General features: G+C 40.7%; 1 protein-coding gene across 3 annotated transcripts in view; it reads right to left on the reverse strand.

Moving 5' to 3' along the window:
- Positions 1–1266: 1266 nt before the first annotated feature.
- TFDP1 (transcription factor Dp-1) overlaps positions 1267–26356 on the reverse strand; it is a 42585-nt gene continuing 17495 nt past the window's right edge. For 2 of the 3 annotated variants that reach the window (XM_033052268.1, XM_033052267.1), the window contains exons 4-12: positions 16781–16887; positions 14005–14126; positions 12437–12602; positions 12098–12244; positions 7562–7630; positions 6110–6261; positions 5389–5555; positions 4750–4831; positions 1267–2600 (exon numbers count right to left, since the gene is read on the reverse strand). In XM_033052268.1, the coding sequence (XP_032908159.1) occupies positions 2453–2600; positions 4750–4831; positions 5389–5555; positions 6110–6261; positions 7562–7630; positions 12098–12244; positions 12437–12602; positions 14005–14126; positions 16781–16887 (1160 nt within the window). In that variant the 3' untranslated portion in view covers positions 1267–2452. The remainder of the gene's footprint in view (positions 2601–4749; positions 4832–5388; positions 5556–6109; positions 6262–7561; positions 7631–12097; positions 12245–12436; positions 12603–14004; positions 14127–16780; positions 16888–26356) is intronic. The other variant, XM_033052269.1, reaches the window with a different exon arrangement.

Consider the following 26356-nt stretch of genomic DNA (forward strand, 5'->3'; position numbering starts at 1 on the left):
AAGCTCTCCCAAAACAAAGGTTATACAGAATCACAGAATTGTTTAGAAGAAAATCTTTAAGATCATCAAGTTCAGCCACAAATATAATAAAAAATAATTTCCCCAAAACCACCCCAGTGTTTAAGGTATCAAATTCCAGTTCAGATTCATCACTAAGCAAAAGAAAAGAGAAAAATAACATCTTAAAAATATTTGTTTTGTCACATTTTCACTCCCACCATGACCTTGTCTTGTTTGAGGACTATTCTGCCAGTAAGAACCAAAACTGTCAGATTCTTTCAGCTCTCCTTTCCTAACAACCCTCTACTCACTCTTTGCAGGTAAATCTTGGATCATGCATTGGAGAACGCAAGGGAAAACTGGAATAATCTAAGTTCCTCTGCAAAGTGAGCTGCCATTCAACATCAATGACAATTTGAATCAACTGTCTCACCCACAAGAACCCTGTGTTTGGCATTAGCACTGCTGAGAATGGCCCCTTCCCTGAGAAGCACACATTCCATTAGCCTCCTCTCCCCCAGATTTTTCCCCAGTCCCACCATGTAATCTGCCTGGTTCACTCATGTTACAAGGTTTGATACAACCTTCAGTGTCTATCAGTTGTTCTATGCTATTCACCCATATCCCCACCTTCCCACAGCAAATTTTCCTATGCATAATCCCTTCAAGAAAAAAAACAAGTAACGCACTTCACATTTACCACAGGGTTTAAGTGCATCCAGAAGCCCTTACCACAGTCAGCACACTTCATAAAACTTTTCAGGGACTCCCTGGACTTTGTGGAAGTATCAAATCCTGACTGTGACAACAGCCTGCAGTGACTGAGCCAGTTCAATTCGCTCTTACAGGTGAGAGCAGAGGATGTGATCTAACAAAACGGTTTAAGGAGGAAGAATATGGAAAGCAGATTTTTTGAAGACAGAGGAATATATGACAGGGAGCTAGGACTGAGTAACATGAGATGAAAAGTCATTAGGCATGGGATTTTAAACAGAAGCTAGATTGGAGTACTAATAGCAATCTGTCAAGCTGAGGAGCAACATGGATGAAATAAGGAGGTGTGAAAGAAGAGAATATACCAGGTACGTTATTGCCTTTTGCATCCTAAGTTATCAAGAGCTCTAAGGGCAAATTATTAAATCAAAGCAAAAACTCTGGGCCCTCTGTAGCACAGATGCAGCATCCCAAGACAGCTAATTCTAGGTCTTGTGACGAGAAGTGGAATGTTCTAAAATAATCCTAGAATTAGAAAAACCACAGAGCTTGTTAAAAATGCCCATGCGCGTTTTATTAATAAAAACTAACAGTGCCAAGGTTAAACAAGTCAAACAATTATAGTCTCTTTATATTTCATAAAATATTACAGAAAAGTTTATTTGTGTTTCAATAAAAAGACTACTGTCTTAGAATAGGCAGCTGACAGTATTTGTGCAGTTAATTGTTTGTGAATAAATTTAAAAAGACTACCACCTGCCCTGAAATTCCTTTTATAAAAATGAACTATTAAAAATGATTGACAAATTTTGAGTTAAAAAACTTAAAACATTCTCTATATTTAATTTCAACTTTATAATAGATTACAGGAAGATGCTTATGAAACAAATACAAACATTTGTTTCAGTACATGTCTTTATATGATAGACTTATAAGTATGTAAACAACTATATAATAAAAAGTTTCCAAAGACTGCCTGTAAGAAATCAGGCAAATTTTACCATAAGCAATAAATCATTCCAAACCTTCAAGACATTTTATATAGCTGCACCAACTGGCAGTAAACATTTGCCAAAAACTTTGTAATTCATATGTCCCAACATACAGTGAAAAGTATATAAACTTGATGGAATCATAACATTAACTATAATTTAAGGGAAAATAAGTTCACAACAACATTCCTGGAATTTAACATGTAAAAAAGTAGGACGTATCTTTCTTGTTTGGTTCTTTGGACACTGCATGATTAACAAAAAACACTACTACATTAGCTCACTATCCCTCAAAAAGTGGCATAATCAAAATACACTCCAAATAAATTGCCATTCAGTGTATTCATTTTCCACAGAAGGATAGTATTTTATTTCTCAATGATGTGTCTACATTTTCTTTAGCAAACTTTGAAAGAACATTTGGGGCAAAATTCTTTTTCCTTCAAGTAAAAAAGAAATCCCAAACAAAAAACAACCAACAAACCAAAAACCCCTAAAACAAGAGTAAATAAAGGCTCTGCATTAACACACTGGTATCAAAAACACACATCCACACCACATTTAAAAATATCCTACATAAAACAATCCTCGCTTGCTTATCAGAGGTGCAATTTCTAAACTCAGAACTGCTTACCAATATTCTCCTTGGGGGATGGGGCAAAGTAATTTGAGACACTTCTCCCTAGAACAATTTATTCCTGAAGCCTGCTGAATTTTAACAAAAAATAGTCTACAAGCAAAGGGCATCAGTCGTCATCATCATTTTCATTAAAATCATCGTCATCATCATCGTCATCCCCAACATAAGAAACTGGTGTTTCGACTCTGGAGCCACTGTACTGAGATCCATTGGAACTTGTAGCCAACATCCCATCTCCACCATTGGAAAAGTCACTGGAAAAAAAAAAAATTCAGTTGGCACTGCTTCATGATTTCTCCCATATCTAGTCCATTCCTTTAATGAATCTGCCACTGCCACTTTATAAACAGTCTTTAGTGTATGTCCAAGCTGTCTCCAAAAAGCTACAACAGTCTCACATAATTTTGAAGTGGTTCTTATTAGGTTTCTTCCTTTAGGATTAATATAAAGTTTCAAACCTTTTCATGGGCACTTTATAAATATATTTTTCAGGTTTCTTCTAAAGTACATTTAGTGTTAAGGCTACAAAGCTAAGCTCTTTAGTATTTTTGGGTAGCACTGGACACTTGCAAGTGAATCATGTCTTAGAATCACTAATCTTGATTCAAAAACCTAGAAAATTGAGGAACTGTTAGCTTTTCCTGGATATTACATAGTAAACTGTGCTGCATTTTTAATTTGAAATTGTTTTCTTCTCATTGTGCAGTATTTTATTTTAAAAGAACCAGAAAACTCCTGCCTCCACTACTACTTGCTACTTTGCCAATCTATTTAATTGTTGATTTTCTAAATAGTTTAGTAAACTATTAAACCTGGCCAGAAACTTGTGACAAAATGTTTTTGGGTTTTTTAATCCCAAAAATATTATCTCACTTGAAAGACATTCACCATTTAAAAACTGCTTTCAAAAGTACATTTGTTAGTAATTTTTAAAATGCTAATCCAGCTAATGCACATACTCAATCATGCACACTTGTTGCTGTATGGACCCAATTCAATGGTCTATCATCACACAGAATGAAACTGCAGGGGTACACCCTATAAGCTCACAAGAAAAACACCCAGTAAGACACTTTGAAGAATTTCTGTGGTTCTGCACAGTTACTCAGCAGCAAGATACTAAGATATCTGTCTAGCTGTAGTCAGATGACTTATAACAGGTCTGCAATAACTACCTGCAAAAGCAGTTTCAAAAGCAAAGAAAATAAAACAAAACAAGAGAGATCGCTCTTGTGCCTTTGTAAACTTTGAAAGTACAAACCCAAAATCCATTCTCCTCTCTTTTTGATAAAAACAGAACTGGATTTCATAACAGGAGTATCCTAGTAAGTAAGGCAAAGGAAGTGGGATGAAGGTAATGGTAGCAGCATCTCAGACTTCTGCAAACTTTCTTTAGAGACCTTGTTAAATAAATGTACAGCCTTTATTTGCCTTGGCAGCACAACCTGTATTGCCATGAATGTTCACGGCTATTGCTATGAATATTCATATGTATCCTATAATTAAACATAATTTGTCACTGCCCTGCCCATTTCCAAACTCCTAAGAAATGGAAATGGCAGAAGTTCTTGTACTCTCACCAACATAATGAACCCCAGTCAGCCTCTGGTTTTCTACTGGTCTCTGGCTAACAGTGGCCTATTCAAATTTCAAAGTCTTAAAAACACATGGTGCTCTTTTTCACTACCCCATGCTCATTACCACAAAAGGAAACTAAAAACAGAGATCTTAGGTACTGTTCAGCATCTCTAAAGATATTTTGGCAGAATTCTCACTCAAGCTTCAGTTCCCTTGCACAAAACATGCAGAACTTAATTCAAGCATTTGTTACGAATGCCAAACGTTTCAATGATCATAGCATCAATTAAGTTAGAAAAAACCTCAGAATCCAGCTGCTGAGTATTTGACTCATTTTACAACCCTGTGGAGCTCACAGAAGGACATCTTTTTGATTAATACAGCAATAAGAAACTAGTGAGTAACGAAGTTGAACACTAGTTATGGTTTATCATGCTACCAGCTTCTGATTGCTGTTTAAAACCCAAATATCAAAATATTTTTTAAAGTTAGACACTAATGATCAAGGAGTAATCTTTCCAATACTGTATCTTTAGAGAAAAAATCTATTTTCTTGTCACAAACTCTAAACTAGAAAAAACCCCCAAGCAAACAAACAAAACACACATTCAAGAATAACACCACTCTTAGCACCTTTCTACTATACAAGAAAGGATTTCCTTAATGACACTGCTAAGAGCCACCATAGAAGTGATGTCTGAGAATAAACTTAAAACATATCCATAGCACATTCAATCAAAACAGAACTTGTTTAATGAAGCATTTAATATCCAGATTTCTTTGATAACCACAGATTTTAAGAACGAATTGAAGATTTCATCTCACCTGGCTGAAAATCTTGTGCCGTTTGATGCAGAACCTGATGAAGATGTGACATATACACTGCTGATTGATCCCTGAGCCATTTCTGTAAAACAAACAACATGCAATTCAGGAATCCTTTCAAACACACCCATCTAATTCAGTGGAAATGCTTAATTCTTTTAAGTCCAGAAAAGGAGTCTTGCAGCCCAAATAACAAAATGTTTAAATCCAAAACAGCATAATTTAAAAATAGGCTACTGCAAGCAACAACAAAATTTCAAAATACATTTTAAAAACCCATTTGTTCTGAAGTGAGCAAGACAGATGACTTCAGTATTCATCATATGCTTGCACTTACTTCCTTTTGCCTTTGCAAGTGAAATCAAGCACAAATACTGTTCTCTTAAAAGAATTACACATTGCAAACATCTACTTGTGTGGCTTGATGCAGAATGTTTTGCAAAGGGCAACAGTCCATTCTTCATCAATCACTATGTTATTTGGTTCCTAAGGTATATTAAAAAGCAGATAAATTTGAGAACTTGACAAAAATCTTTACCACAAACTAGTGGAAATTAACTGATCTAAGGTATTTCCATGTTTCTTCTTAGAGTCCTATATTAAAGAGGAAAAAAACCAACTCTCTTTGGAGTAACTAACCTGTCACATATGGTTCCAGAGCTTTAGGAACCAAACTCCTTGCAATTTTTAGGTCCTCTGCTGAACAGCTTCCAGATTCTAGCCCACAAGCCATTCCCATTCGTTTTAGTACTTCTATATCATCATGAATTTCAAAAGTATTGTCAAAATTAAATAGATATTCAAACCTGGAGAGGAAAACATGTCTCAATTAACTTCAACAACTTTAACTACCTTTCAATTTTCAGGAACTGCAGCATTTCAAAAGCTTTACACACAGGTGAAGTGTGTTAGTGACACATCACACTAAGCAATCAAATTTTTAAAAAATGAAGATTTATGTATTTGCTCTTGACTGCTTCATTCAGTTTTTATTTAGCTGATGAAAACTACAGCTTTTTGAATCAAAAATGGAGAACAGCAGTCCTGAAAGCAAAATCCATTTTCAATTCTGCTGGCTGTGTTTCACTATGTTAAAGCCAAAGGAAAATACTGCTTGGGTAAAATGTCAAGAGAGATGCCTAGTATTGCTAGATAGCAAGTCTTAAATAAGTTATCAAATGTGAATCAATTAGTCTATTCATTAAAGGGGTACATAAAACAGCTGTCTGAAGTGCATGTTCTCAATATACAAAAGGCACAAGTAAATTAAGTTTGCATTTAAGCTTTAACAAATCTACATGAATATTTATATGAACTCAGAGCTCTACCAAAAGCCAGATGGAAAACTTTGTTAGCTTACTTGTCATTTGAAATACTGCAGTCGATCACTGTCTTCTTGCTGGTGTTCACAATGATAAATGGCAAATGGATGACAGAATTGGAAGGGGGAGGTCGGTTTGCCTGCTGTTCTGCTTGACGGTTTCGCTGGACGAGGTTCTTAAAGGCAATTTGCTAAAAAAAGCAACAGCAATATCAAAGTATGAATGAAGCTTTTAGGATCATGTTAACAAAATTCCTAAGGATTCCAGCAGTGGTTGCAGCAAGTAAATGCCTAAAAGGACAGAGTGTTTACCATATTCCTGCATAAGATGCAAGAAGAGCCACAGATCACAGTATTAAAAGAGACAACATAGTAAAACTTTACTGAGGTAAAAAAAAGCACATTCTACTAACTGAATTAGGACAGTTCCTTGGACAGATTCCAGGCAGAATGAAGAGAGAGCAATGATTGGAAAAATAAATTTTCACATAGCATCCTATTTCCTTTCCATTTACTCTTCCCTACTAGCTACCGCATTCCAAAAAATACACCTGAATGTTAATACTGAAATTAATTATATGCTAAAAAAGGTTAATGTTTGGGATTTGAATATCTGCCATTAGGTTTAAATGGGTTTAAATACCCATTTAAGATTAGTGACTTTAACATCTTACCAGAATTGCTTTTTACAATGGCATGTTCCCATTTTAAAACTAGCTATTTGAGTAATTAAAAGCCACAGAAACTCAAGTTATAAATCATACAGTAAGCTACTGAACAAAGTAGCTTTCTCTGATCTTGAAATCAAATGAAATAAACAAGAATTAAGACCAAAATCCAAAGCCAACACAGAGATTGATAAAAATCAGGCAGCTGTCCCACAGCTGTCAGTACTTTCTTTCTACATCTCTGAGATTCTCATTCCTACTGTGTAGGTAACACATTTCTATGGACCAGCAGCACAGTGACTTGGGAAATAGACTATTGCTTCCCCAGGTGTAGTAAGGGAAATGTGGGAAAGAGTTCAGCCACTGTTTCACAGTGGTGCAGCCACTAATACACCAGTGACAGTAAGTCTCCAGAGGCACAATGCAGAGCATTATGACAGACAACTTCTACAGTCACCTAATTTTATCTATGGATGATAACACAGAAGAAAATTCCAGATACCTGTATCTAGTTCAGTTCCTGAACTGAATTAGAAAATTCAAAGGGTATGAAATGCTTCTATCAGAATAAAACCCTGTTTAAACATACTTGAAACTTCGAACAAATTCATCATAACTGATGGAAGGTTGATAGCATCACCAATAGGAACGGCCATCAGCACGGTCCCAGCTAAACTACAGTGTTAAATAAAGCTGCATACACCTTATCCTGAAATTCACCTCTAGTCTTCCTAGGAGTTTCCCATCCCTCAGACTGGGATAAAACAAGAGGAATACAGACATAAGTTACCTTGCCCTATAGACAAGAGTACCTTGACTGTACCTGTAGAATGAGTTCTTGTAGCTGAGACTGTTTTTGCTTTATTCTTTCAATTCTTCTCTGTTTCTCCACCTTAAGACAGATAAAAAGCACTGGTCAGTTTGTTGGTTTCAAGTAGTACTTTATGCCAACACTTTCTTCCTTTAAAATCACTTCAATACCAGAGAAATGGAGGTAGGAGATATAGCAATCAATCATTAAAATTCTACACAATTTAGAGACTTAACTATCAAGACACATCAGTACTACCTATGGAAACTAACAAAAAGCAGAATTAGAACCCTGGGGAATAAAATACAACAACCTGTGAAGATAAAAACATCTTTGCAAACAGAAGTTATGCCTCAAAGGGTTACAGGAATTCTCTCGAAGAGGCAAAGACAGACAAGAAGGATGTATTTGATACAGAGACTATTGATATGGGAGGTATTGGAGAAGATCCATCAAAGATAGTTAAAGACACAAAGCTGCTATGGAGCCCAAGGTTAAGGCCTCACAGTATTTAATATGTACTAAATAATAACAAAAAAGGTAAGAGACAAAAAGGTAGGAAATACACAGCTTTCTCAGTGGAAGAAGCTCCCCAGCAGATTCCCACAGGGATTAGACTGACACACTGTTGTTATTCTAACGATAGAAAATCAGATTAAGTTGACAAGGTGACAGAATCTGCTAGCAATGCTGGGTTACCTGGCACAGTAAAAAGAGAGTCTGACACAAAGCAAACTCGGAGTGTCTTGTAGCATTTTGTGATTACATCACTTAAATTACTTCTGGTAAAAATAGTGTGGTATGTGTGAGAAAACAATCTAATCCATGCCTACTTTAGAAATAAAATGACATTCAGTAGAGATCTAAAATTACAGTATCTGCAAAAACCATCAGCTCAGTATACTATGACAGCCAAAAATTGAATTATTAGGCAAGAAACAGAGTACCAAACAGGAATTACCACTACATTACTCTATGAAGCAGAATGTTTACTTCTTGAATTCTGTAGGTCTGATGATCCTATTTCAAGACAAGCATATGAAAGAGCAATCGGGATCATCAATGATACAGAACAGACTCTTATGCAAGAGAAAAAAGGAATAAATTAAGACTCTACTGAAAGGAGAATGAAATAATGGGGAAGAACATAAGAGAGCCCTATAAAACAATGAACAGGATGAAGAAAGTGAGTAAGGAATGATTAGGTCACCACCACTTCCAACTGAAAAACTATTCAGCACGTATGAATTAAATATAGTATGTTCAAAACTAAACAAAAGGTATTTCATAAGAAGTTTCTCATGTACCTGAAACTCACTGTCACAAATGACCCAATATTAAAAGCAAACTTTGAAAAAAGAGTAAAAATTTGTGAGAGAAATATTGAGGGCTATTGAATAGAAAGATAATGTATCTGCCTCAGTTATGCCTGAACCACAAGTTACAGAAGAAAACATCACAAAATACCTTCTCTAATCACTCACAGAACAGATGTGATTGGAAGGGACCACTGGAGGTTATCTATTCCAACCTCCCTGCTCATGATGTGTCCCCCCAAGCACATAGCTCAGGACTGTGTCCAGATGGCTTTTGAGTATCTCCAGGGAAGCAGTCTCCACAATCACTCTGGGAAATCTATTCCAGTGCTCAGTCACCCACAGAGTAAAAAAGTTCTTCCTCATGTTCAGGTGGAACTTCCTGTGCATCAATTTCTGCCCACTGCCTCTTGTGCTATTGCTGGGCACCACTGAGAAGAGCCTGGTTCCATCCTCTGACACCTCCTGTCAGATACTGACAGACATTGATGAGGTCCCCTCTCAGTACCCCAGGAGTGCCTCCCCAGGGCTGAGCAGAGGGGCAGGACCACCCCCCTTGACCTGCTGGCAATGCTCTTTCTGATGCACACCAGGACACTCTTGGCTTTCTTGGCCACAGGGACACTGCTGGTTCAAGGACAGCTTGTTGTTCACCAGGACCCTCAGGGCCTTCTCCAGAGAGCTGCCTCCCAACAGGCTGCCCCAGTCTGTACAGGTGCATGGAGTTATTCTTCCTGCATCTGCCTTTGCTGAATTTCATACACTCCTTCTCTGCCCATCTCTACACCCTGCTGAGGTCCTTCTGATGGGCTGCACAGCACTCTGGGGTATCAGCCACTCCTCCCAGCTTTGTGCTGCCACTGAACTTGCTGAGGAGGCATCTGCCCCTTCATCCAAGTTAAACAATACTGGACCCAGCACTGAGCCGTGGGGAACACCACAGTCAACCAGAATCTGTGCTACCAATCACATCCCTCTGACACTGCCATTCATCCAGCTCTCAGTCACTCACTCTCCACTCTCAGGCCACACTCCCTGAGCTTGCCTATAAGGATATAATGGGAGAGAGTGTCAAAAGCCTTGCTGAAGTCCAGGCAGACAATGTCCACTGCTCTCCCCTTCTCTACCCAGTCTGTTGTTCTATCAGAGAAGGCCATCAGGTTGCTTAAGCACAATTTGCCTTTGGTGAATTCACAATGACTACTCCTGACCATTTTCCTGTCCTCCAGATAATTTAGGGAGAACCCCCCAGGATGGATCACCCCATCAGATTCCCAGGGATTGTGAGGCTGACTGGCCTGTAGTTTCCCAGATCCAACTCTCCCTCCTTCCTAGGTAACTACTACTGTCAGCCAAGATCCTGAATAGACAGATTGCTGGCCCAGGAAAAAACCTTATTTTCTTACATCTTTAAAATGTGCAACTAGCAAGGAAATTACTCAAGTTAAAAATTCACATGAATGAAGTTTACTGTTTGGTTTTGGTGAAAAAAAACCAAACATCTCCAACCTCCCAAGTGTACACAGTTGAAAAAACAAAAGATGCAAAAAGGCCTGAAGCTATATTAAAAAAAAATATAAAAGAATTAAAAGAGTAGGATCAAGTCTTACAATTCAGCATTAGAAAGTAAGCCAAATAACTGCCTCCCTCCAAAAAACTTAAAACTCACTTGAGATATTTTTGTATCTCATACACATAGCCTATACTGCCTTACTTACTTCATTAATAGCCCCATACACTCTGTTTTTTTATCAGACCAAGTCTAACATTACCAAATCTAACATTCTAATTTACACGCTAAGGACAAGTTCAAGAATATTTAAAACAACAAATAGTTGATAAGGAAGCCCTCAAACCCCTATGTTCCTTATAAACTCTTTGGCTTGATTTTCAATAGTGTAAGGATGAAGCTAAACAGCATTGGATGGAATAGCAAAATGAACTTTATTAGAAGTGAGAATTTTACAAATTAAACATTAGCTTTCAGAAACTCACTGTATCACACTTGTGGCTTAATTATTCAACAGTTAACAGAACTCCCCCCTCCTCTTGTGACAGCTAATTAACACGTTCTCACTTTCTTTTAACCAGAAGATAACACTGTTCCCACCTTACATGCATGAACCTTCACTATACATTATTACATTCTAAGTAGCTTTTTCTTAACTTAAGCACTAGTATTATCCTACTCTTCTTTAGGACATTATCAGTCCTCACATCAAATCCAGCTGGATGAGCCACACTTCTTTTTCTTTTGCTCCAACATTGCTGGCAGTGCCATACTTTGTAAAACAAGGAGATCTACTTTTAAAATCCCTCCAGTTAGCTGGTTCCCTGTTCAGTAAACAGCACTGTCATCCTGGAACCACTTCATCTTCCATACTCACCCTATTAATTATGTCCCAATTATCACTCTCTTATCTAGTAATTTTCACTTGGGATGATATCCAAATAAATCTCAGTTCATGATTACACGCCCTGTACTTACTTTATCTAGATAGCAATTACACTATTAAAAGAAAAATCAATTATCAAACAAAAATTAGAATCATCCCTTTGTAGATAAGGCTCCAAAACACTTTTGTTCCACTTTTCCCCCCTCACTTTGGCACCTTCTACACTGAATTTTTTTGTCCTGCTGAAGGAAATTTAGACATTAAGAATAAATACAACGTCTCATTCTGTTCTGATGAAGTGAATTTACGTCAGTAAACCTCAGAACTTACAAATCTCTTTCAGAATAAAGCATTTCACTTCTTCCCCAAAACATGCATTAAGAAAGCCTGACATACTCACATAAGAGAATTGTCACAAAAAGCCAAGACCTGCAACAATGGAGATGCCTATGTGTACTGACTTACATGCACCATCTATCATCACACATCTATTGTCTGCTTGGCATCAGGAGAAAACAAATCTTCCCAACTCCTGAGTACCACTACTGCAATCTTGGAAACCCACATTAATTTTTTACTACCTTCTACTCAGAACCACTTCTCATGTATTTAAAAGCTGTATTTTTGACATAGAATAATGAAACACAGACAATTTGAACAATGTGGAAGTTGAAGAGTGTGTTTTCAGTGTATAAAAAATAAAAAAAGAGTCAAAGGACCATACTATCCTATGTTGCTATCTCAGAGAATTATAGGCATGTATTGCATCACGACATATTAAAGCTGTAAATATTTACTCAAACACAAAACCATTGTCAACTTCCAAATGCACATACCTCCAAATTCTGACATTCCTGAGCCGAGTTAGTAGGTAGACCAATCCATTTGATTTCCTTTTTCTCCTTAGAGATAATGTTCATGGCCATAAGGACATTTAAGGCATCATAGACACGTCGTCTAATATTCTTCTGGTCATAAGCCTGCTGTAGACACAGTGCATTAATCAAAAATATACCTGTGTCAAAAATATTTGAAAATAAACATATTACAGCAAATGGGTTAACTCAGTTAATAGCTGAAGTGCTTCATTTAGCAGTAGGAAAAACAGAAAAATATCAAAAGAAATTTCTCTTCCCCCATTCAGTTCACATGTAATTGACTTCCCATGTACTTACTGATTCATTTGGTGAAATGTGATTATCAGTGGTAGTGAATTCTGCAACCAACTCGTCTGCCACCTCATTGTATGAGGTGGTTCCTTTTCTTTGTACCTTCTCACAAACCTTCATAGAGAAATGACGTAAACCCTTGCCATTCTTCTCGCCTTTTTTGTTCCGCTTCCTAAATATATGTATAATATATATTTTAAGATTTAAACTTTGGAATATTTGATGTCTCTTTTTCAAATACAGGCACAGTGCTGTAAAAAACCCAAGCCTTCCCTTTTCTTCTGCTTATCCTTTCCCAACCTTCTCTCTTACATTTTTTTTCCTTACAATTTACAATATTTACAAACAATTTTAGTATTTTGATGCTGAAACACAATATAATTTTTTTTTTTTGCCGACCTTGCTAGCTCCGATAGAATCACAAAATCACAGAATAGTTTGGATTCGAAGAAATCTTTAAAGGTCATCTAGTCCAACTCCCCTGCACTGAGTCAGGGTATCCTCAACTCAGTGAGGTTGCCCAAAGTTCTATCCAACCTGGCCTGAAACATTTCCAGTAGCAGGCAATAAATTAACAATAGGGATATTCCTTGAAGAAGTCAATAAAGTAAACCTTCCAAACTTCAATAAAAGAAGAGATAAGGGGATAAATACTAAACCATGAAAACTGAATCAGAGGAGAGAACTTTTTTGTCCTTTTTAAAAATTTTTATTTTTAATTTAAAGCAGCACATAGATTGAGCATTTTCTATGCAATGTGATACTGATACTGACTGAACAAACGAAGTCTGGTACTGGTTGAACTCACTAAACATTACACTATTACTGTAACACAGATTTGAAGTGCAGCATATGAAATTGCTATTAGAACTTGAAAGTTACACGATACAAGCAGTATAACAAAGTTTTCTGCTTTGTAAAGTTTTAAAATAAAAACTTCCTTGTAACTAGAGGAAAAACACAAGTATCAACAAAATTAATTTCAGCAAGGGGAAGTCTCAATTCTTACATCTCATTTCATTGTATAATTCCAAAGCAGAAATCTATTTATGTGTAACAGGCCACTGATAATAAATTTAGTCTTAAAGCAGCTACATTTAACAAGGTGCCCTTAAAAACAAGCTTGCATGAAAAAAACACACCAAAAGAACGCATTCTTTGTATTTAATACTTTTCGTCAAAAAGGATTAAATTCTCATTTCAAATATGACACTCTGGGATACCCTTGTTCAATCAGATATATACCATATTTTTCTGAAAATACACCATGACAGAAATCACAGAACTAAGCCAGACAAATGCCTGTGTCCTTTTAGGAGCTAAATTCTATAAATGTTAGTAATGTCGGAATATCTACCAGACCTTACAGAAAATATCCTGCATTCTTTCACAAGAAATAAAGAGGTACTTATTATTGTGTGACTACTCCCTATTTTAGTAGACTTCAGTGGTGAAGTGCCCTTGATGAAAAGACTTTCCCACACTGCTAACCTGAGGAGCACATACACTACTGCAACATTTAAAACAAAAGTTCCAACATTTTATTAATCCTTTCTAGCTTTCATTTTGCTCACCCAGCAGACCAAGGTGAAGAATCTCCAGTCTGGTTCTGTGATGCAAAATGTGTGTTAGGTGTGTGTGGACTTCCTACAAGGATAGTATTTTGCGCAGAAGGTCTCTGAGGTGTACCGATAACCTACAAAGATAAAATAATAAAGATAAAATAATTTGGAAAACAATAAGAATTCCAAGACATTTGTAAGTGACACAATTGAAATGATACATTGCCCAAACACTAGTACTTTATAGACTTCTCTTAGATGCATCTAATTTATACACACTAGCATAAAAAGCTTCCAACTACAGTTAATATTATTAGACCACACCCTAAGTTGCAAGCATTTATATTTTAACCTCCTTAAATCAGGTTTTCATGCTTGCAGGATTTCTTAACACTGTTCAACACTTTGATAAGATCAAATACACACTCTCTCTCTCCCCCTCCAAGGAAAATGGGGGGAAAAAAGGAGGAAAAAACCCCCCTACCCTACCAAATTATGTATAAAGATGCTGCAGTAAATTAAAGTTAAAATACGAATCTAAGAAAATCTGAAAATCAGTAAAATCAGAGAGAAAATGCATAGTTTTTGCACAGCCCATTCTCCTGGTGTCAGACTCTTTCACTAAAATCAAAAGTTAGAGGTGAAAAAGAGTAAGAGCAAACTTTTCTCATCACTGCACTGAGTGACATCAAATTAAGAAAATCCATTCCACTGCAAACATGTTAAGCACACACTTGGCTAAGCACAGTTTTCCAGTCTCCACGTGAACCGTCCTGAAGATGTGTTAATTTTATCATAAAGTAATAATACATACATTAGGACATAGAACTGCGCCCTGCTACCTCTGAAATTAGCTAAATAAAGCACCCAATTTTGCAGGTGATGTCTTTTATCTCTGAATTGCTTTAAATGTAACTTTCTAGAAAATATGGGAAAAAGTGGTACCATATAAGATTACTCTATTGTAGAAAGATATGCCTACTTTTTGGGGGTACATTTACCTCCCAGCAGAAAGAATTGGTTGCATCCCTGACATCAGGTAAATTAAAAAAACATCAAACAAACCTAAACCCATAACCACTTACAAGCTTGCTATATCTTCCTGCAGCTACATTCTGTCTGAGCAGCAAGACTTAATTTTTTTTCCTTGGGCCAGGTTCAACAGTTTAGTCTCAACAAGAGTAAAATACAAAAACTGAAAATGGAATATTTCATGTGTGGAAGTTACACCGACAGTGCCAAAGGCAGTCCAGCAACTGTTGGATGTCCGTGATTTCAGCTGTCTGGTAAGACAAACAACTGTATTTTTTCCCAAATATTCTCTTTGTATTATGCTACCTCTCTGAGCAGTTAACATAAATTTGTTACATTCACTTCTGACAGCTAGAATATCTTAGGTACTCCTTTCCAGCAGCTTTGTACCATACTTGAAATGTTTCTGTCTCTTATGATAAGCCAAATAATCTCCTCTACTGGTTCTCATAAACAAAACTTCCAATTGTAGGAAATAGAATGAGGATGGGGAATGCTGACACAGAACACATGTGAACCCACTCATTTTCTCCCCATTAAAAATATGCTATCAGCTCTAATACCAACTGGTCTGGCTCACTAAATGTCTCCAAAGAGTGTGAAAACCAGCCATGTGCTATTCGAATAAGCAGACTCTATGGAGAACTGAAGAAAGCTGTTAGCTAGTTTCTATTCCCTAGGATGCAGTGGCAGAAGACTGCAAGAGATGATTTAACACCTCGCTTGCAGAGTCCCACTCTCCAATTCCCTACCTTACTTATTCCATGAGCAGCCTCACCAAGTTACCACATCTACAATTTGTATCACTACAATAAGATGAAAGCCAAACCAGTAAGGGGGCAGGGTGGGAGGAAGACAGGAATTACAGCAGGAGAAAAAACAAACTGGCAGCAGCAAACACCAAACCTCTACTGCACTCAGGAGAGTCCAGAAATACTCAACACTTCAAAGGAAGAAATGAAGTGTGCACAAATTCACAGGCTTACTTCTAGAATGGGGCAGAAGTGTGATTAACACCTACTCCACATTCAAAATCTACTCTACTGCTTTCATATCAAGAAGAAACCCAAATATAAGACACTCTAGTTCAGATGTTTACATGTTACAGTTGCTTTCCAGAAGACTGAGACCAATTCTATTCAGGTCACTGAATTTTAATTTTGATTACTGCAAGAATTACTATAACTTAGGTATTACCTATTGCATTATAAGGTTCTTTGAAACATCTAATTTCATATTTCTCACACAAAGCTCAAAGTATTTCAGCAAAAGAATATTTAAATTAAGCACTAAAATATTGTTATGGTTTCAATTTTATTCCACCTAGCTCAAGTCTCTAAAAACATGTTTATGCATTTTCCCTATGCCAGATTTCAGGGCAGAATCTGAAAGAGACACTGATTTTAAATGGCAAGATAACAAAAGATCAAGCCACACGAACAGTGAGGTAACTTAATGTTGATTTGAGAGTCATCTTTGAACTTCTTTATGCAATACGTATTTTTTTAACCTAAGTCTATTAAAATTAGAAACAAACTTAGGTTATCTACCCATGACAAGTGATACAGACTACCAGGCTACGTCAGATTTGCAGCATATGTAAACAATAGGACAAGCAATAAAACAAATAAATAAAAACCCAAACAAACAAAATGCACAAAAACCCCAAAACAAACAAAACCCTCAAACAACCCAACCCCCCCCACATCTTACAAACAAAGAAACAAACCAAAAAAACTCCACAAAGTCTCCTTACCACTTGTTGTGCAATGTTGACATTGGACTGTCCAAATGTTTTTGGCAGGAGCTGTTTTCCAATCGTATTTACTGTAGAAGGATGAACAGCCAATAGAGAAACAACCCCTAAAACAAATGCAAGTAGAGAGTTTAAGGTCAGCACAGCGTATTATTTTAGCAAATAGTCTCAACTCTACTTCAAATGCATATTAATGGAAACTGAAGCCCTGAAACATGTAGTCTCAACATAAATGTAGCATTCCCTGTATTCCAATTTTTCCCTTAAAGCAGAGTAACAGAGGCAACCAGTATTTGAAAAAAATTATAATCCTCTCATCTTCCACCCTTATCCTTTGTGGCTGTTGAAATCTTTTTCAGTATCACCTGACAAACATGCTCAATGCCAGAGCATACGGCAGCCTTCCGAGACATTATGATCTACAGGAGATAAAATCTGGCTGGAAGGGGCCTTTCCAAGAGAATATTCCCAGCTTTAAGTGTCCCCTCCCACCTGAAGGTAGGGAATTAAAGAACAAACATCCTCAAGAATCCATTATTTCAGAAAAATACATACAACTCAGCAGACTGACCCTGCAGGAAAGGTTGTTCTCTCTCTCCCTGTTCATAACCTATACACAATCAGCACTGGCAGTAAAGCAAGTCTTCAGCCATGTAGAAGATGAATCAACTACAAAAATAACAACCCAGGTATCCACTAGCAGTTTGATGTTCCACAATATTGTTTAGAGGAAAGAATCCCAAACCCACCAATTCAAAACAAACAAGAAACTCCCCAACCAACAACAAAAGAGAGCAAGAAAAAAGCAGCTACTGACTACAGTAAGAAAATAATGAACAAATCAGTCTTAAAATACTGGAGACTTTTTTTTTGCCAAATCAACTGTCAAGTGGTTGTCGGGTTTAGCAATTGTTTCTCTGAGATGACTTTTAAAGAGGCCAATGGGGTCAGAAGGACTTGGTACAAGTTTCATTCCTCTCTTTTTTTCCCCATTGTCCAACACAGAAGCAATAAATAAGCATTTTACAAGGGTTGTATCAGGAGGGCTGTAACAGGTCCTTGATGCCTATCATCCCTCTTTACACATTCAGGAAGTCTACAGGAGGTTGAGGACAATTCAAATCTTCTTTAAGCCCTTGTTTTCCAGAAGGCTTTTATTTCCCAGCTGCTATTACCACACCACGTCAAAGTGATAGCTTCACATAAGAATCTCCTCTCAGTGATCAATCTATTCCCAAATCGGATGCAGCAGCACATCCTTCTTCCGTTGTTAACCAATTTTCCAGTGTACTTTCAGAAAGTCAGCAGCTATCCAGTTTGTAATCTAAGTCTGTTATACCTTCCTGTCCCTTCAAGCACACTCATCGCTATCATGACCTGAATTGTGTTTGTTCTTCCTCTCTGTGGAATACAATAAATAAACATAAACTACTCTCGCTAGTAGTGCTTGTGTAGCTGCTTCTCAGCTTCCTGGAGGTCTTTTTTTTTAAAACTTCTCCTCACTGCTTTAAAATAATCAGCGCAATCTGAAGACAGTATTTCTGGTATAAAAGAGGAGTTGTAACTGCTTTCCAAGGTTAAGACACTTCATCTATTTGACCATCCTCTCAGAATCACAGAACATTCTGAGTTGGAAGGGACTCACAAGGATCATCAATTCCAATTCTTGAGTGAATGGCCCATACAGATAAAATCCCCAACGCTGGCATTATGAGCACCATGCTTTAACCAACCTTCCCTTACCTCCGATGGCCATTGTTGCCCATGCTTACTAGTTCTCCTGCCCTTTCTTTTGCAGATGACAGGCATCCATACTGTATTCATGACTGAAGAATGCAGTTTGTTAACTATGTCTCTACCGCTTGTTTACTGGTTTATTCCCTGTTTCTTTCCAAGTAATTATCAAAATTCAGTTTGCTTCTTCCCTACCAAACACTGATACCACATTTTCATTAATATAACCTGCGACAACTTCAAGATCTTTCTTCAGTGCTAATAGCTCACTTCGGATACTCATTGTACCAAGTTCAGTCTTCACCAATTATTAACTCATGGGAGGACCATCCAATTCTATCACACCTTAGCTTAATGGGCTGATTAAGGACCTCGATAGTCAAATTTTTTATTATTATTTTTAAGAAATCCAAGGACATCGCTCTGATTAGATAATCCTTATCCACATGTTTGTTGACTTTTTCAAAGCATGACTTTGAAAAGAAGTAACTGCAGACCCTCCCTTTCCCCCTCCCTCTAGAAAAGCCCTGTTGAAGGTCATTATCACATCTGTGCACACATGTACTGCTTCTCTGTTACGCACTCAGCCGAGCTGCCACAGAAGTCTGATCTATTCATCTGCCATTATATGAGCCCTACACAAACTGGTGCAGGCTGTGTGGCTCTTTCCTTCTGGTATAAACCAATTACATACATACTGAGTTACAAGGACAGAAGGACTACTGCTGGTTCCTTTAAGAATTCAAAGGTAGACAGTTTTCTGACAATGAGCGCTACACTCATTCAAGTTAGGAGTTTTTTCCTACAACTTCCAAATATTACTTCAGTAGGACAACTTCATAAAGAACAAACTCCCCTGAGACGCCCGCTCTAGCCTTCAGATTTGCTCAAGAGGCTTAATTATTCTGGTATGTTTAAAAATAAAGTAATTCTTTATGCTATCATGTTATTTAAAAATTTTATGTAGACAACAAAGACAAAAATTTGGTGCCAACATAAGTTGACACAAGAGCAGAGGTTGGGGTCAGTGGTTAGGAAGCAGATACTCAGGAAAGCATCAGGGGGCCTGGGCAGACAATGAGTTGTGTGTGACCCAGAGGTGCTCCTCAACACTAACAAAGATTTAAACACATCCTGGGCTGTATTGGGAAGCATACAACAGTAAGTGATTGTTCCCTTTTTTTTCAGCACTCCTTACACTGTCCCTGGATGACTCTGTTCAGTTTTGGGGCCCGTGGTGCAAGAGCAGCATTAGCAAACAGGAGAGAGTGCAGCAGGAAGACACCAGTGTGCCTTGGGAACCAGAGTATATCCTGCACAAGGAGAAGCTCAGGGAGCTTGGGGCGTGCAGCCTCTGGAAGAGAAGGTTAAGGTGGAACAAGGGCTGTTATTTGCAGAAATTGCTGCCTTCAACTATGAAAGGGAAGTTACAGAGATGGCAGAGGACATGACAAAAGGAAAAGAGGAAACAGTCACAAGTTGTTGCATGGCAATTTCCAATCAGGGAAAAATGCCAAAGGCAGCGCACAACAACAGGCTGCATAGGAGGTTCCCTGGTGATACACAGCAAAATTCAAGAACTGAAGGCTCTTTGTGACAAAGCTGACCCTGGTTTGAAGGTAAGGTTTATTAGATGGCCTCCAACATCCTGTTATTAATAGCTCTATTTTCTGAACAGAAATAGCTATCTTGCAACTAAAACATCCATGCGAAGGGAAGAGCACACACTATGTTTCTTTAAATTTTGTAATTACACTAACATTTCCTGTAGTGCTGTGCCAGAGTTAATTCATGCAACTGAACCAACCTGGCTTTAAACAGAAACTACAAGGTTCATCTTTCCATACAGCACGAACTGACTGGCAAGGAAACAAATTAAGTGAAAGAATAGTAACACAAGCATTACTGTTCAAAGCAAAGTCAAAGTCAACTTACAAAAGCTAATACAAAAGAATGTAACTGCTCACTTATACAGAAAAAAGATTTTTTTAAGAGGATATTTTCAATGTCTCTATCCAAGTGCATTCCATTTTCTCATTTCCCTCACATGCAAACCTTTTCCTCACACTTACCTGCATTTTCAAAGGCTCATAGTACATGGCGGGGTTTGTTTGTTAAGTACAAGCAGAAGTAATTTTATCAATCTAGATTTATAAGTGATTGACAGCTCAGTTTCTCAAACAAATCTTACTACTAATTTCTTAATTACTATTACTCAGCAATCACTGCATACAGCAATCCTGTATTTTGCAGACAACATACGGTGTACATAACAGCATGTAAAATTAAAACCACAAGTTTGCAAATGGTTTTGTTGGCATCAGCTCTTCTTCCTTTTCAAAACAAATTATTAATACTGCTAGTACTGACACATCTTTTTTTTCTCCTTAAAGACTTTGAGAACCACAGGAAAATGCCATGTAGAGCAGAAAAAACAACAGAAGGATGTAACTACTACTACTGCTACTACTTACATTCTCAGAGTCCCAAATGTTTGGAAAACTACTTTTAGTAACTTATAAGCAATCAATAAACCTAAAGGGAAGTAGAACTTCATCAGTATGATGTTCCAGAATACCTTCAAACACAAGAAAATGATGCAGGTGGAATCAAGGAGTAATGGCATAAAAAAATTGCAGATCAAAAGAAGCAGCACTAACAAAACCTGCTATTTATCTGTCTACAAACAAGCAAGTGCTCTCTCTGGTTACTGGTTAACTAGACCTTTGCTTGCATAGAAAAACAAACCAAAGAGTTTTAACAAAAACAAAGAATCTCTTGCAGAATTTTAAAGGACAGGCGATAGAGTTAATTAACAACATTTAAAATAACTTAAGATAGCACAGAAAAAAGACACAGTATCAAAGAAATGAGTGCCCTCTACAGACAGTAAAGCAGATCTCCCGAAAAGCTGACTACTCTAGTTCTTGAAACAGTAATGACTTTGAATTTGGTGTTCAGGTTAGAGAGGATGGGCTGAGATACTCCTTGCCTCAGGAGCAGAAATCCCATTCATTCTAGATACTCTACCATTTCCTGAAGTAATCTGCATTTATGTTTTCTTTACTTGTAGAAAAGAGAGCAGTCAAAGACAAGCAATTCAGTTCCTTGTAATGTACAGTAATTTCACGACTATAAGGCGCACCCTTTTGACTAAAATTTCGGCCCGAACCCGAAGCGCGCCTTATAGTCCGGTGCGCCTTATATAATGGACAAAGTTGCGAAATTTGCCAACCTGGAAGTGGGAGCTGCAATGGGGGGGTGGTGCCATGGGAGTGCCGAGTCGCGAGGGGAGCAGGTGGGCGTGGTGGGCAGGAGCCACACGGGGAGGGAGGGAGCCAGTGCTGGCTGCTGCACGGGGAAGGAGGGAGCTGCTGCCAGCACGGCGCAGGTGGCACAGAGAAGGAGGCAGGGAACAGCCGCCACCGCTGCCGGGCCGGCACGAGCGGCGCAGGGAAGGAGGGAGGGAGCAGCCGCCGCCGCCAGCCCGGTGTGAGCGGCGCAGGGAAGGAGGCAGGAAACAGCTGCTGCTGCCGGCCCGGCGCAGAGGAGGCAGGGAGTAGCCGCCGGCATGGCGCGAGCGGGGCAAGGAAGGAGGAACCAGGTGGCCACAGAAGCCGCAAGCCGCAGCCACCCTGACTCAACCCGGACCACAGGCAGCCCTGAGCTGCCCCAGACGGCGGGCGGCCCCGAACAGCCGCGAGCCGCGGCCGCCCTGAACTGCGCCTCGCCAGCCGGCACCGGGGGCGGGAGGGATACCAGGGCCCGCGGCAGGGGGAGGGCGCCTGGGATTGCATTTAAAGGCTACACCAATCTGTGAAAAATGTTTGCAAATTGAGCGCCTGCCAGCAAACCCTGCTATTGCGCGATTCCGTTACTATTTCATTACTTTGTTGCGTGCAGATCCTCGCTGCACAAAAAAAGTGCACCTTATAGTTCCGGTGTGCCTTATATAATGTACAAAGTTGCAAAATTTGCCAGCTCCCAGAGGTGCGCCTTATAATCTGGTGCGCCTTATGGTTGTGAAATTACTGTAGTCTCTAACAAAGTTCTGTCATACAATAGAGGTGATGATTATATCCTGGGAGCTGATTCCTCATGTCATTCCTATGATGCTGCAGTTGTCAACATCTCTGTCATGAACATCACAGATATGTTATTTTATTAGTTAGCTATATACTAATTTTCAGAAAACACTGAATTCTTTTTGAGGATTTCACAGATGATTGTCTCCAATCGTGTGCCAAGTCAAGTAAAAGCACCTCTACTTACTGAACAAGCCACACCATCGTGTTAAGACAACAAACATACTTAATAGAGCAATTCTGAGCTTTTATACAGACATCCATCTCTTCCAGTGTGTAGTACTCACTAACTGCTTACATCAACTCAGACTTCTATGTGACTCTTCCAATCGTTAGAGACTAGTTCAGCTATTACAAACCAGTTTTTCCAAGTCTGTGTTGAAACAAACTGGGGTCTACTTTTACACTTCCAAAAACTCCGTTTCTACTTCCAGAAATAGTTTTATTTCCTTAGCTTGACTTTAGACAATAATAATTGGATTTACCTCAGCTGCAGTAATACATACACATTTTATAACTACAGTAATTTCACGACTATAAGGCGCACCCTTATGACTAAAATTTTTCCCTAAACCCGGAAGTGCGCCTTATAGTCCGGTGCGCCTTATCTGATCTACAAAGTTGCAAAATTTTCCACCCCGGAAGTGAGAGCCGCGAGGGGGGGCGGCGCCGCGGGAGCGCAGAGTAGCCATGGTGGGGCAGCCGCGGGCAGTCCCAGGCACAGGGAGCAGCGCGGGCTGGAAGGCAGAGGGCGGCCCCGGGCAGCCCCAGGCATGGGGAGCAGCGCGGCTGGAAGGCGGGGCGTGGCCCCGGGCAGCCCCGGGCACGGGGAGCAGTGCGGGCTGGAAGGCGGGGCGTGGCCCCGGCGGCTCCGGGCACAGGGAGCAGCGTGGACTGGAAGGCGGGGCGTGGCCCCGGGCAGCCCCGGGCACAGGGAGCAGTGCGGGCTGGAAGGCGGGGGACGGCCCCCGGCGGCTCCGGGCACAGGGAGCAGCGTGGACTGGAAGGCGGGGCGTGGCCCCGGGCAGCCCCAGGCACAGGGAGCAGCGTGGGCTGGAAGGCGGGGCGTGGCCCCGGCGGCTCCGGGCACAGGGAGCAGCGTGGACTGGAAGGCGGGGCGTGGCCCCGGGCAGCCCCGGGCACGGGGAGCAGTGCAGGCTGGAAGGCGGGGGACGGCCCCCGGCGGCTCCGGGCACAGGGAGCAGCGTGGACTGGAAGGCGGGGCGTGGCCCCGGGCAGCCCCAGGCACAGGGAGCAGCGTGGACTGGAAGGCGGGGCGTGGCCCCGGGCAGCCCCGGGCACGGGGAGCAGTGCGGACTGGAAGGCAGGGGGCGGCCCTGGGTGCCCCAGGTACCGGGAGCAGCGCGGGCAGGGAGGTGTTACTACTTTGTAACTTTGTTGTGCGCAGCGGCCTCAGTCGACGGGACCACAGTGCTGGGGGCAGCGGCGCCACAGCTGATAGGGGCAGGCGCAGCCAGCGGGGCTGCGGTGCTGGCGGCAGCGGCGCCACAGCTGATAGGGGCCGACGGGACCACAGTGCTGGGGGCAGCGGCGCCACAGCTGATAGGGGCAGGCGCAGCCAGCGGGGCTGCGGTGCCGGCGGCAGCGGCGCCACAGCCCGATAGGGGCCGACGGGACCACAGTGCTGGGGGCAGCGGCGCCACAGCTGATAGGGGCAGGCGCAGCCAGCGGGGCTGCGGTGCTGGCGGCAGCGGGGCCACAGGCCGATAGGGGCCGACGGGACCACAGTGCTGGGGGCAGCGGCGCCACAGCTGATAGGGGCAGGCGCAGCCAGCGGGGCTGCGGTGCTGGCGGCAGCGGGGCCACAGCCCAATAGGGGCCGACGGGACCACAGTGCTGGGGGCAGCGGCGCCACAGCTGATAGGGGCAGGCGCAGCCAGCGGGGCTGCGGTGCTGGCGGCAGCGGGGCCACAGGCCGATAGGGGCCGACGGGACCACAGTGCTGGGGGCAGCGGCGCCACAGCTGATAGGGGCAGGCGCAGCCAGCGGGGCTGCGGTGCTGGCGGCAGCGGGGCCACAGCCCGATAGGGGCCGACGGGACCACAGTGCTGGGGGCAGCGGCGCCACAGCTGATAGGGGCAGGCGCAGCCAGCGGGGCTGCGGTGCTGGAGGCAGCGGGGCCACAGCCCAATAGGGGCCGACGGGGCCGCAGTGCGCCGAGCCGAGCGAGGGATGGGAGGCAGGGCAGTGGCGGCGCGGGGCAAGCCCGCCGACATGGGGGCACCCGGAGCACCAGGGAACTCTGGAGCAGCGGGGCCCTGGGGACGCCGCACGGAGCGGCGGAGGGCTTTCTCCGGCCCCGGGGACGCCACACGGAGCGGCGGCGGGCATTTTCCGGCCCCGGGGACGCCGCACGGAATGGCGGATACAGGCAGGCCCGGGAGCCAATGGCTGCCGGGTTGGGGCAGGGCCTTGGCCAGCAACCGCGCGGGGGGAGCTGGGGGCGGAGCCTCGCTAAAAAAAAAAAAAAAAAAAAAAAAAAAAAAAAAAAAAAAGTGCGCCTTATAGTCCGGTGCGCCTTATCTGATCTGCAAAGTTGCAAAATTTACCGACTCCCGGGGGGTGCGCCTTATAGTCCGGTGCGCCTTATGGTTGTGAAATTACTGTAATTTCAAGCATGTATCTGTTTGTCAAAGCATAATTCATGGGTTCTGAAATTGATTTCTAGTTCTATTCCAGAAGAACAATTCCAGTCATTGCTAAAAATCAGGGAGTATGAATTTTCACATAAAAGTAACAATAACATTACACCGCAAGTTTCTTGTCATATAAATAAAAAGAACAAATCAATCAAATCAATCTATAGTTAGGCAGTGTTGAAATACCAGTCTAAACACATCTTAAAACGTTACATGTTTGACTTTTGGATTTTTTTCAAATCTGAAACGTAAATATAATTAGCCACCAAAATGTGAAAACTTTTTTTAAAGTGTAAGTGGTGAAAGGAGCTAGAGACATACCTAACAAGTATTTTCTTGTACATATCAACTTACATACCAATAATGCCACCTACTGGCACAAGAGAAGATACAACTTTTCTTTCTGAGTAATTCTTAAACTAAGAGCTTTAATTTCAATACAATATTAACACCACTGGTTACCTTTTCCTTGCACCCATCTGAAGCAAATAATTACCTTCATCCAAATTTCTCCACAAGTAAGGGGCAGGATTAGAATAGAACAGCATTCTATTTAATACTTAAATATCAACACTCATTGAATATGGCAAGGACCAGAATGTGACAGCCTTCTTCAAAATATAACCTCCAGAAACAGCAAAATTTCTCAGTTTCTAAAATTCATTGCCAAATACCAATAGAAAACACAAAGTCATGAGGAAGTTTTACTAGTTCAGCCCCTATTAAAAATTCTTTCTATCCTTCCAAACCATATGTATTTGCTAACTCTCAAAATGAATTAGTCAGTTGGAAACCACCTTCCTGGTTACCAAGTAAAATAAACCTTCCACAGTCATACTGTTTTTTTCAGGGCTATATGGAGTGTTACACTCCAGTAATGGATATACACAGGGGAATCAGAAAACATGGGCAAATTTAAAGGCAATCTTTTCTGGAGATTGCACAAACACTGGATGAAACTCAAGCTGACATCTAATTTCTATCACAAATAAGTTGATACCTCTTTATTACACACTAGAGATGGTTTTGAAGAAATACATTTTTAGAGCATTTTCTAGAAAGGTATTTTATGTGCATGACTAATTTATTCAAAATTG

Source organism: Catharus ustulatus, chromosome 2 (genome assembly GCF_009819885.2).
Source record: "Catharus ustulatus isolate bCatUst1 chromosome 2, bCatUst1.pri.v2, whole genome shotgun sequence".
Taxonomy (NCBI): domain Eukaryota; kingdom Metazoa; phylum Chordata; class Aves; order Passeriformes; family Turdidae; genus Catharus; species Catharus ustulatus.